This window comes from Dermacentor albipictus, chromosome 1 (assembly GCF_038994185.2).
Source record: "Dermacentor albipictus isolate Rhodes 1998 colony chromosome 1, USDA_Dalb.pri_finalv2, whole genome shotgun sequence".
NCBI classification, from domain to species: domain Eukaryota; kingdom Metazoa; phylum Arthropoda; class Arachnida; order Ixodida; family Ixodidae; genus Dermacentor; species Dermacentor albipictus.
Window position 1 is genome coordinate 257,415,625 of NC_091821.1, and position 13,588 is coordinate 257,429,212.

The window sequence follows — 13,588 nt, forward strand, 5'->3', positions numbered from 1 at the left end:
CCAAGAAATCAAATGTTGACTGTACAACTGACCAAGAGGATGCTTCAGATGATCCATGTGGTGAAAGCGTGGTAGAAGGAGGATGAGAACAGAAAGGACCGACGCACTGAGGAATTAACGGGAAAGGAAGGGTGCCGCCACCTTTTTGAAGGAGCTTGAGCTAAAAAAACTAAGTGATGGCTGATGCTGAGACACAGGTGTCCCTCATCCAAACCAAAATAAATTGTTTACGCAGTGAAACCCGACACTGAGATGTTGTGTACGGGCTGAGAGTATGTCAGGACAGTTGAGGTTGACTTCCCAGCTGCTGAGAGAGAACCTTAGTTGTGACAAAGTTCAGGACCTCATACAGATGAGCTTGCTATCAGTTGATAGAAATAGCTGATATTAAAAAAAATATTTACTTATGTATGCATCTCCTTTTCATTCGTATTTGAAAATGTTCGACTCAATTTGAAATGGGCTTTACCATTTCTTTCGCTGTGCATTTTACTAACACCTTCCTTCGGTTTTCTTTTTAAATAAAATATATATTACTCCTTACTATTCAAACTGGATTAAGTCATTTTTTTGTTTCAGCATGCTTACTAGAGAGTGACAGCATCGGGCAACGTGGTGTCAGCCTGTCTTGACATAAAACAAAGATCTGACTCATTCAGGGAATTTCGCAAAGGTGCTCAGGGAAAACCTGGAAAACTCAGGGAATTTGGAAATGTCAACTTGGTAGACACCCTGTACAAGTATGTCTACTTGTTGTAGTTTAACACATTCAGTGCGTCACTGGTGGGTCATGGCAGTTATTCCCACTCTACGGCCGTGCAGGGCTTTTCTGCAGTGCGCAAGCTACATCTTTGCTAGAAATCAACGGAGAGGAAAAATGCTTGTTGCTTCTGATCTGACGCATTGTGGTGCCTTCTCTTTCCACCTTGAGAAAGTTTCAAAGGAGCACAACTCCCTTGTAAATTACTGGTGGATCATGACATACTATATAGGAATATGACGAGTGACCCACTGGAATCAAGACTTCAAAAAGCACTGCAAAATTCTTGTTGCTTCTGATCTGACGCATTGTGGTGCCATCTCTCTCCACCTTGAGAAAGTTTCAAAGGAGCACAACTCCCTGGTAAATTACTGGTGGGTCATGACGTACTATAGGAATATGACAAGTGACCCACTGGAATCAAGACTTCAAAAAGTACTGCCCCTGCGAACATGTTAATACCTTTAAATATACTTTTTCAAGCATTTACATGTGTGTGTTTACTTGGATATGTGCATTATACTATCACTGTGAAACCACACAAGTGCATGCCATTAGAACATGAGTAAAAAGATCCCTTGTTACATGAAATGTGTTATTTTCAGTTGCAGACATTCTATTCAAAATTGTTTGGCAGCACTCCAGTTTGTTGCTCCTATGCTGCAGCTTGTGCACTCAGTGATGAATAACGTGTTCATTATGCTGCAGTGTTCGTGCTTGGGAAGACCCCCATGACTCTGCAGTCTACTGCTTGGCCACAGACCACAATGTAACAGTGCTGAGTGGCACCAGTCGTTATGGGGTGGTGCGTCTGTGGGACAAGCGCATGACCAGACCAGTGAAGGTCAGTGTGATTAGAGTGCTGTGCTTCTCTTTGAAAAAAAAAAGAAAATAGCCTTCTTTGCTCTTTTGTAAATTTTCATGGTGGTCAGACTTTCACCACTAATGCAAAGGGTGCGTGTTCTTGGATAACCAAGTTGCCGGTCACATTTTTGCCCAGCGCAAACTATTAGTAGCTTTTTTGATATGCATTTGCTATTGCTCGAGAGCTTTTGAGCGTCTGAAGGTTTACATGCTGTAGTGGGAGCACTCAGGAAGGGCAGCCCTTCTCTTCCGCAGCCCTGTTCTCCTGTGGTGGCTACGGGAGGAGCATGACAGTTGCCTTCCATAGCAGCACTCGTGCCAAAGGAAATCACACACATGATGAATTGGCTTGTGTGTTTAGCCACCTATACTACTACTACAGATGGGCTCGTTAACGACTCTGTTCTCTTCATAATTGTGCAATGAAACAACAAACGCTACCAAAATATTCTCACTGCATTAAATATACACCTTCGAGTGCATCATTCCTTTAATCAAGCAAATAGCTTTCGTGAAGCGTTCAGCTATTCGCTTACATTGACAGTCGTTGTCTATGTTTTCTACACAAAGTTGTTTCGCTGAATCACTTGCGCATAAGTTGCTGAACTTTACATCTGAAGGCTTGAACTGGCGTGTAGAAATTAAACTTAAAGCTGCACTCCTGCAGCTTCCATGTGTTACATGTATGCATATAATGGCAACACTGCTGCATAGGGGCTGCATCAAGCTGGTGCAGATAGTAAATGGTGACCTTCCTTTATAGAGTCTCGATGACAAATAAATGTTCCATGTGACGGACAGGGCTTATGAATAGAGTGCGTGTGGAGTCTGGCATTCCCCTCACACTGCATACTTGTTTTGTGTTACTCCAGTGCAATTAAATCTGTCAGTTTGCAATAAATTGTTGGTTTATATGTTGCATATGCCTATGTACTATGTATATACAGCATATGCTACGCTATGTACCACATTACAGAAATGTAATTGTGTCAAGGCATTGGCATGTTCAGCTTCATGGTATACTTTGAAACTGAATTATGGTATGTTAGCTACTATAAAGTCAGGTCAGTGCAGAGAGCAAGAAAAGCTTACTTCCTGCATCGTAAGCAACCCTCCCCACTGCCACTTTCCCATGTCTCTTTGAGACTACACATTTCACTTCATGAGCAGCAGTACTAGAAGACTGACACTAAAGTATTATTATTTTGCACTTAGTCTGTCCCATTCAAACTGATTCAAAATGAAAACATGTTACCAGGAGTTAAGGCATGTTCACACCGAAAGCGGAGCGGCCAAGCTGATTTTCAAAGCAGCGAAGCGGCGAGTGCGCACGGCTGTTCAGACCGGCCGGTTTGTTTGGCTGCCTGTGCCGCCGGGGAGGCGGAGCATCTCGCAATTTCAGAGATGCTGCCACCTCGCGGCACTTTTGGTTTCGATGTATGTTGTCGATCTTTTTTCAATTTCTTCCATAGCTCTTTATTATAGTCAGCTTCCTTGTACCTTGGGTTACATTTGTCGTACAGAACCGAGTACTGCTTGATTGTGTCCAGCAGCAGTTCCACAAAGAACACAGCCGGTTCAGACATGGTGGACGCCATTTCCATTCCCTCGGCCAGATGTTTACATTTGTTAACCAGCGTTTCCTCTGTCTCAGGTTCTGAATGGCTGCGGCCAAAGCGGCTAACTTTTCCGCGCTGAAAAAAATTGGTCCTTATGCGATCCGGCCAAGCGGCTGCTGATTTGGTCCTTATGTGATCCGGCCGCTTGGCCGGATTTGCCTTTTTTGCTTGCCTGCTCCGCCTTTGGTGTGAACGTGCGTTTACTGTTCATAACTAACAATGTGGGCTTGCTGGTCCAAGAATAGCCTTCTAAAATGAGGGTGGAAGTTAGACTCCAGAATTCCCATATGTGGCCATTTACCTGCAATCTACTTTTGTCTGAGTCACTTTGTGGCCACAGTTCAATCTAAGGCGACACCTCTTAAAAAGTGTGGCCTGGTTTGAGAAGCACCAACATGGCAGTGTATTGGATCTAGCGATCTTGGAAATAAAAAAAAAAAAGACTGTCCAAAATGTCTTGTTCAAGATTGTTTAAATATAGAGCAAGAGCCACTTGTGAAATGGGGCACTGCAGTGCCATCACAAGTTGTATTACAATTTGAACAAACATGTTCTTGGAAATTAGAAATGAAACACACAGTTCATAGTGAACTTGATTACGAGCTGCGACATCTCATGCTAAACTTTTTCATATTTTAGAAATACAGGGGATAGAACTAGTGTGTGAAATTGCGTATTTTTTGTATGCATTTCTTGCTTCCAGAACAGGCATGTACCCAGGATTTTTGGGGGGAGGGGGGGGGGGGTTGAGTAGTTTAAACTAACGAAGCAACAGCGATGTGTGTGACCATTCCAATAGATGGTGAGAACTGAACGCACCTCAAGTTAGTCCTGCAGGCACCAAATCGAGAAAATTGGTCTTTATACCCCTGGAGATGCCGATAACTACTGCCATCCAAAAGGAGAAAAAAAGGCAACAAAATGTTAACTGCCAAATTGCTATCGATTAATTTGGCGGTGCTTTAGGAATGTGTGTGAGGAGTGGTAGCATCAGTGGGGGGAAGGGGGGTGGATATGCCGCTTAATTTCAGGGCGGACCCCGTTAACTGTTAACACAAGAAGGCGTTTAATATGCATTGACTCATTACAGTGATTGTTAGATGCAGCCAGATGCTGCCACTAAAGTGTATTGCTTGTTCTCTGCAGATGTATTACGTTGGCAAACGCAACAGCCCCGTCTACTCATTGGCATTTGACCCATGTTACATGTATGTTGCCCTTGATCGGTCTCTCAACATGCTGTCCTTCACGGGACCTTCGTGGACTCCCCAAGCTGCCACCTAAGTGTTCTAGTCGACCAGCTCTCCAAGGACAGCCTCTAGAAGTGCACCCACAACTAGCGTGCCATATCCTCTGTTTTAAAACACCCGTCCATATGTACAAGTCTGTGCAGTGTAATTATTTGTTTACGAGTGGAGAGGGGGAGGGGGGGGGGGGTTAGGCACAAGGCATTGTTGCTGGGAAAAGGAGGGATTACTATCACTCACTTGTAAGCTCTAAGGCAAGCTCCTTAGAGGCTTTTGCTGTTGTCTCCTGAATAAAGCACATCTGTATTACACTTGGTTGTTTAATGAGTTTCTCTGCTTAACTACTGAGAAGTATTTCGTGAACAAAAAGAAGAAAGTTTACTAGAAGCATCAAAGTTTTCAATTTCGATTGCCATGAAACTAAGCATAAAGTGAACAAGGCTCAGTGGCATGAGCCGACTTACAAGCCTGGACACAAGGTGCATCAACTATTTATGGGCTCTTATTGTCCATTTGAAACATTTAAGTGCAACTGTGACCACCATAGTAAACCTAAACCTTAATATGTACTGAGAAGCTTGTATAAAAAAAAAAATTGTCATACTGAGTTTTCCATTGTTTAGCAGTGCAAATGACTTTACATTTTGCCATAACAGTAGTGCTGGCTGATGCGCTCATGATCATGATCATTCATATCATCAGAGATTTTTTTAGTTCAGAATATTTATGACTGGTTGCAGCACATGTGGACAAAGTTTCACTGGAATGGGATGAATACTTTCCGAGAAAAGGTACATTGAATTTGACAAATTCATAAAAAAAATGCAAGTTGAGAAAAATAAAGTTTGATGTTCATATACTGTTTGTGGATGCTCAAAATGTCCCAGGAGAATATATTTCACTGCTGACTTTATTGCAGGTGTCTCCGATACCCTTGTTAGTGTTCCTTTCTATCCGTCCTTCCTTGCTCTCAACAGAGTCACAGAATTCTGCCCTGTCAACACGCTCTTTGTTCATCCTGTAGAGGGCAATATTACAAAAAAGACCTGGAACAATTCCAAGCACCTCCAGAACAGCTTTGTGTGCAGAATTACCATCATTTTGGTAGGCTACAGCATAGTTGGTTGCTGTTTTCAATGTGTAAGCACTGACAAAGTTTTCTTAGGGCAGCGGTTCCAGATGAGTTGGTTGAGCTACTCATTGGTCTTCTGTGTTCGCCCATGAATACATTTGCTCAGAAAACTGATTACCTTTGAGAGTTCTCTTTCTGCTCCATTTGCTGGATGATCGTGCCATCTTCTGGGCAAGCAATACGTTTAAAACTCGAAACGGAGGCGACCACGACCACGTAAGCAAAAGCAACAGTTTGACGTAATATAGTTCTTTTCTACAAAGGACTATTACGTGAAACTCTTGCTTCGAGTTGTTAACAAATTCGACTTCGCCCTGCCATCTGCTAGCCACCTGGTTAGCACAGATGGTAGAGCGGCTGCCCCAGAAAGGCATTGGTCCCGGGTTCGAGCCCCAAACAAGAACAAATTTTTCATCAACTGCGACACTTTCCTTACGAGGAACCCGTATGTGATCCCTTTGTGGCAAGTGCTATGATTGGGCGGATGTCTCATTTTCTTTTAATATATGATTTTTTAGTACAAATCATTTACTTACCACACACATGCACAAGCAAAAAAAATAAATGCGCCATAATGCAGAAAACCGTGAATGACAATGATTAACAAACCGGCCTCCGCCCGCCGTTTTTAAACGCCAGGGTGCGCGGCAAACTTCAGCGTGACATTTGAATCGCTTTGAGCAGGTGCTCAAGGTCACACTTCCGGAGGTTTGTTCCTCATAGTGCAGTCGATTTTTCTGTGCCAAAATTTCAAATTCGATTTTTGGGGGGGCTTACCCTACCATACCCCCTTAACGTCTTCTTCCTCTTCCCCTTGCCCGGCTCCATGCCGTAGCAATCCCCAGTTCCCAGACGAAGCCCACAGGGCAAGTCACTGGGAAAGTGTAGGGGGAAACCACTTTAATACAAGCAATGTATACCAACTGGGTCCGGCTAGACCAGCTGATGTCAAACGTGCCATCACTACGTCAAGTCATTCAAGCGATCTACAATGACAAACGGGCCCGTGTACTGGGGTAAAAACTTTTCTCATGAGCCACATTTACGTTGTGAAATCCACACCCACACAGTCTCCTTTAACGTATGAGATAGACCGATTCATGTTTCGGAAACTAACAGCGCAAAACAGACGAGAATGAAGGGAAAGAACACGTCACTGGCGCTGACTCACAACTCAACATTTATATAGACCGGCCAAACAGGCCAACATATCAACAACTAGCGATGTGCATGCGCATTAGGAGCCATCCTGGTGACTTGTCGAAACACACGTGGAAGACATCAGTGCATCATAATGTGGATAAAACCATTCCGTCAAAACATAAAAAACCATAAACCCAATAGAAGAAATAGACTGATGTTGACTGTCATATCCTAACTGCAGAGACGAAGCAGTTCTACGGCATGCGAAACTAACTGACAACCGCGATCACTAATGATGACACGGGGGGGACCATGCCGAAGAATAATGAATCGAAGCAAAAATGTTGCAACGCACGCAGCTGTTGATGCTCTTTCGATGCCACAGTACAAAGACGAGCAATACACCGGGCTTCTTCGGCAAGACACAGCACCTTGGTAACAGAGTACTGGCTGTGAAAGTCAAACGGTAGTATTGTGTCAATGCAGCTTAGCGGTGGACATGTGTAAAGAGATAAAAACGACTATAATCAGTCATCTCGTGCTTTGCAGTGTTATAACCATAGGTGATGAAGGGGAGAACGTCATCCCAGTCCCCAGTCTTTGTTATCGGAAGATATGTACACCTGGCGACAAAATATTACGGACCATGAAATCTAAGAAAAAGCTGAATATCTCCGCAACCTCACAACGCAATCTGTTATTTGAATTTTGGACCTCGACTAGAATATGCTAACAATGTTGTCGTGGGCAGTTTTAGTGGTTACTGCTACAGGCTGCTCGGGAATTGAACGTTTTCAGAGATCCCATGGTCCATTTTATTCTGTCCACGACTGTACATGGCCAGCATGTTAAGAGTTCTGTTCGTATGTTCTACAAGCCCATTTGTCTGAGGGTGATAAGGCATTGAATGGGGGAACTGCAAACTGCAGAGACGAAGCAGTTCTACGGCATGCGAAACTAACTGACAACCGCGATCACTAATGATGACACGGGGGGGACCATGCCGAAGAATAATGAATCGAAGCAAAAATGTTGCAACGCACGCAGCTGTTGAAGATGGTATGGCCGCAGATTCTGTGTAAGGGGTCAGGTGGTCTGCACATGCAATCATCCATTGGTTGTCATTAGACGATTGTAGGAATGGGCCCAAGAAATTGATACCCACTTGTTCAAGGCGAGGTGGTGGCAGAGGTTAGAGAAGACCCGGAGTGGTCGTAAGGCGTTTGTAGCATTTACATTGTTTGCAACTGGCAGCATAGAGTTTGACTGTGACTCGCATTCAGGGCCAGTAAAGACGCTCCTGTGTCCAGTTCAAAGTTCTGCTGAAGCCTACATGGCCAGAGCTTGCATTGTCATGCATGGCTCTCAGTATGTCCACTTGCAGACTCTGCGGCACCACCAGAAGGACGCGTGCGCTTTTAGCTGAATAATTGGTCTTGTAAAGTAGGCCATCTCGAACACTAAATCGACTGGTGGCTACAAACAGTGTTCCAAACTAATAGTCTACGCTCGTTACAACGGACCCGCATACAGCAGACTTTCGTATACAACGGAACATATTTCAGACATAGTTTGTTCTGTTTTACTAATGCTACAAAATTCGCTTTTAACGGACCACGCTACAACGGACTATCGGCTACAGCAGACTTAATTAGTGGCAATTCTTTTATGCGTTGCATATTGCAATCACTCAGTTCAGCCCTTGGGCGCGGCCGGGCAGCCACCATTGACCTTTAGCGCAACCACGTGACGTCATGTCACGACAGCCGGAGGAAAAGCTGGGCCCCAACTCGCGCAATCGCGCGCGGCCGCAGCCACCACCTGACTCTCGCTCCTCCCGCTAGGGGCGCTGCGCCGGCGCGTGACGTCACGGAGGAAAAGCTGGGCCCCAACTGGCGCGGCCGCGCAATATGCAACGCATTCTTGGCTTAACCAAGCTAAGCCTGGCCATTTTTTGAAAATTGGGCATATAAAATGTATTTTTGCCTTGTCAACAACGGCTGACAACAGACTCGTAAGGGTCAGCCGATGATCGCGGCTCAATATCGCACGCATGAGGGAAGATGATGGGGTGAAAACGTGCCGTCTTTTGAGCGCAAGGCACGGCGGGGGGGGCAGGCGAGAGGGAGGAGTGGGTTCTACTCCCGCAGCTGCTGCTGACAAAGTGCACGGAGTGCTGGTAGCTTTGTATGCATTGTGCTTTCGATGCTTAGTTCGCATTGAAGCGAGACAGCACAAAGGACAGTTCACTCGCTGCTGCTGCCGCGCTTATCTTGCTTAATTTGCTATCACAATCGATGCTCGCATTTCAGGCGAAACAACTTATTTTGTTTGATTTTTACTTTGGACATTCATCACTCATGCTTTGCAATAAAGTTGTTAGACATCGCAACAAAAGTTTTGGAAGTGAGCCGTTTTGAATATTACGGACTTCGGATAAAACTGACGTTTTTGCGGGATTATCAGGGTCCGTTGCAACGAGAGTTGACTATCATTTTCTTGCTCTGCCCTAAATGTCATTGAGTCCGGGAATGTAGAAGAAATAGGAGCAAAACAGTCGTCAAAATTTATTCGTCACACTCATTGCCGTCGTCAGAGCAAAGCAGGAGAGACAGTCTGCATCTGCGTAGTCACGTCCAGACTTGTAGGAAATAACAAAGTCGTACTCCTGCAGTCAAAGAGCCCAACCTGCCTGTCAACCGCTCGTGTCACGGAGATTCGCCAACCAGCATAACGGGTAGTGGTCGGTAACGACAGTTACTAACGGGCGTCCATAAATATAGGGCTGAAATTTGTGGACAGCGAAAACAGCTGCCAAGCATTCTTGTTAGGCGACAGTGTAATTGCGTTCCGCCTTAGTCGAAGAGCGGCTAGCATATGCCACAATGTGTTCAGCTCCTTGATGATGTTGCGCTAGTACGGCACCCATGTTGATGCCATTAGCATCTGTGTGCACTCCCGTAGGTGAAGATGCATCAAAGTGACACAATATGGGCCCTGATGTTAGTTGAAATTTTAGCTGGTGGAGCACGTCGTTGCAAGCCAATGTCCACTTGAAAGAGATGTCTTTTTGGAGAAGACAAGTTGGAGGGTACACCCAAGAAAGCACAGGCCCAAGAAACTCAACTCCTACACTGACTTCAGTGCTTTGAAGGAGCTGATTGCCTCAATCTTGCGATGATCTGGCCTCACACCGTTTTTGTCGACCAGATGCCTAAGCACTAATGTCTCGGTTTCAACAAAACGACATTTCTTGGAATTTAGGATCAAGCCGGCTTTTTCAACACAATCCAGAACAATATTGAGACGTCTGTTATGTTCACTCAATGTGCTGCCAAAGATCACTACATCATCGAAGTAAATCAAGCAAATTTCCTATTGTCCTCGGAGAATAGTGTCCATAAATCGTTCGAATGTTGCTGGTGCATTACAAAGGCTGAACGGCATAATGTTAAATTCATAAAGACCGTATGGTGTCACGAAGGCCGTTTTCTCCTTATAGTCTGGGCGCATAGGCATCTGCCAATACCCTGATTGCAAATCCAGTGATGAAAAGTAGGCAGCGGAATATAGACATCATCAATTCTACGAAACGGATACACATCCTTTTTGGTGAACGCATTTAGTTTCCTGTAATCAACACAGAACTGCTACGATCCATCCTTCTTCCTTACTAAGATTACTGGTGCTGCCCACGGACTAAGGACTTTTTAATAACACTTTTCTGTAGCGTGTCTTTCACCTGTTCAGCGATAACTGTCCTCTCTGTAGAAGACACGCGGTAAGGCTTTTGCTGAATGTGGTGTGTGGATCCGGTGTCAATTCTGTGGCGAGCACGAAAATGCGGGAGTGAAGTCTGCTTGTCACCTCCTGTGAAATCAAACACAGAAAGATGTGCCAGCAAAACTTGTGCGAGAGCGTGGCACTCATGTGAGGACAGCGACTTGTTGATCATCCATAGGATCTGCTCTCAAGAAGTGCTTCAGTGGGGATAGCTAGTATGAGACTGCTCCTCCTTGCTTAGAACTGTAATGGAGCTGTAAGTGATTTCATAAAATTCAGTTAGCTTCATATCGCGCTGGAGAACAGCAGAGACGGAAGAACAATTGAAAGCCCACAAATTTGAGGTGCCATTCACCACTGTCATAAGAGAGCATGGCACAAGGACATCTTTCTTCGTGCAGCTCGACGTAACCGGTTGGATTTGCATGTCAAACAATGAAAGGTCAGCAGCAGCGACATTGACAGGGACATGACGGTGACCAAGGCTGTAGCAGCAAATCGTTTGAAACAACAAAATACTTCTTCTCTGGTAATCAACGAGAAGAAAGGGGGTTAACCGAGGGGACCCGATTTTTATTAGTCATATCATAATAAGAAGCCAACAAACACTGACACCAAGGACAACATAGGGGAAATTACTTGTGCTTAATAAATGAAATAAAGAAACGATAAATTAATGGAAATTAAAGTGGATGAAAAAACAACTAGCCGCAGGTGGGAACCGAACCCACAACCTTCGCATATCGCGTACGATGCTCTATTAATTGAGCTACCGCGGCGCCGTTTTCCCATCCACTTCCTTAGGTAAGTATGTGTCGTCAAGGGTGGAGAGAAGTGCACTATTCAATTTTCGCATGTGCCACAGTTAACGGAAGCACCACTATCCTGAAGTAGGTCAATCCTGAGAACCACATCACGAGTGCACTGCAGTAGTACTCAGTTTTAAGTAGTATTCAGTTTAAGATCAAATTCAGTTTTAAGATCTTCTCCTCTGAATAAAATGCTTGCAACACGAATGCCAAGGGGAATAAGGCACTCAATCTCCACTAACACCATGAAACATCACGCCATCATTCCACGGGAACATAACTTTCGACCCAGCCGTTCTTTGAAAGCTGGAGCACGTTAGATTCGATGCTAAAGAGGCACTAAAGCTGTCGCACTGCTGCCCGAAAAAGACAATTGTTTTATACAAAAAAGCTACAACAATGCTAGATTGTCGCACTACATAGTAAGTTAAAACATGTGAAGCACTGGCACACTCCAATACAGGCTTTATGAAGGCAGGAGACCCACCTGCATGAACTATTGGAGGGATTTGAAATTCTGCACAGCTCCTGCAGACAGCCCCCTAAGTGGCGATTGTCCTGGTACCACATTCAACATCATTCAGTTTTCATTTCTCTCTATTCTTTCTTCATCTTTTTTTTAGCAGATTTGAGCCAAAGCGAGATCATTGTTTCCTTCTCCTTACCTGATGACCAGGCAGAGTCATTTCTATGGCAGTGAGCATACCTTGTGTCTCATGTTCATAGAGCACTAAGGTTCACGGTATAGGGCTTGCAGTGGCAGTGCCCTTTGACAGACAGCTTACCTATGTCCACAGCTAACTACATCAAGGTGTCTACCGAGTTGACATATTTAAGTTTCCAGAGTTTTCCAGGTTTTCCCCGAGCGACACAAAACTTTATTTTATGTCAAGACTCGCTGACACCACGCCGCCCGACGCTGTCACTCTCAAGTAAGCATTTTTAAAAAATAAAGAAAAAACTACTAATCCAGTTTGAATAGTAAGGAGTAGAGTTTATTTTATTCAAAATAGAAAACTGAAGGGGGGGGGGAATAGTACAATGCACAGCAAATAAAATATATTCGAAAAAGAAAAATGATAAAGCCCATTGTAAATAGAGTCGAGCATTTTCAAATATGAATAAAAGATGCATACAGAAGCAAATATTTTGGAAAATGAGCTGTTTCTATCTAGTGCTAGCAAGATCATTGGTATTAGGCTCGAACGCTGTCACAATGACATTTTCTCAGCAGCTGGAAAGTCAACCTCAACTGTCCTCGCATACTCTCGGACCACGCACAATGCCTCCGTTTTGTGTTTGCTTTCAAGAGTTTATTTTGGTTTGCATGAGGGTCACCTGCATCTTTGCGTCAGCTAACACTGCTTTTTGAGCTCAAGCTCCTTCATAGAAGTGACGGCACAGTTCCTTTCCCGATCATTCCTCAAAGCGACATTCCGTTCTTGTCCTCGTTCCACCGCGCGTTCGCCCGCGTACCATTTGAAGCATTCTCTTGGTCAGTTGTACAGTCAACGTCCGATTTTTCGCACTCCCTTGGGGCCACAAAAACGTTCGAAAAATCAAATCGGGCAGTCCCAAAAAATGAATGCACGTCTTTTACTGCTCTTAACGGTTCGAATCGTCACAGGAAGGTCCGAAAAAGCTCTAAAAACCTGCCAGTACACTTATTAGGCATATCGGTGCTCGTACTGTGACAGGAGACGGCGAGTGCACGCGTGCATAATTACGGAATACGTAGTGTCCCGTGACAATTGCCCCTTCCCACGCCTTGTTATGCTTCACCGCGTAACACTTCTGTGCAGAGGCGAAGCTGCCATTCGGGAACCAGTGTTATGCAATGCGCCATGCTTTCAACAGAGGCGGATTCGGTGCCATTACTGACAGCGGCGAGTTCTTTCAATGAAAACACGGCACCGAACGGCAACAACCTTACTAGCGAACGCCGCATCAGCTAAGCCTCGCGTTGCCACGGTGGTGGCTACGGTTGCCAGCGGATCTGCGTGCGAGAGCGCTGGTTCGAGGCGGCGAGATAATCGAACGGCAGTGTCGGCTTTTTTAATACCGTTTCGGACCTGCGGTCGGGGCAAAAAGTCCGGAAAATCGGACAGAGAAGGGTTCTTGCGTCTTAAATTACAGACGTTCTTTACATTGACTCTATGGCCGTGGCACGTGGTGGTGCCGCGAAGCCGTCCGCATTTTATCGGGCATTTCTCAAAAATCGGACGTCCGGA

The 13,588-nt window shown here is 44.9% G+C and overlaps 1 protein-coding gene across 1 annotated transcript in view; it reads left to right on the top strand.

Moving 5' to 3' along the window:
* LOC139054335 (F-box/WD repeat-containing protein 4) overlaps nt 1-4,801 on the top strand; it is a 35,976-nt gene extending 31,175 nt beyond the window's left edge. The window contains exons 7-8 of the mRNA XM_070531193.1: nt 1,469-1,604; nt 4,390-4,801. Coding sequence (XP_070387294.1) covers nt 1,469-1,604; nt 4,390-4,527 — 274 coding nt within the window. The 3' untranslated portion in view covers nt 4,528-4,801. The remainder of the gene's footprint in view (nt 1-1,468; nt 1,605-4,389) is intronic.
* The last annotated feature ends 8,787 nt before the right edge of the window (nt 4,802-13,588 follow it).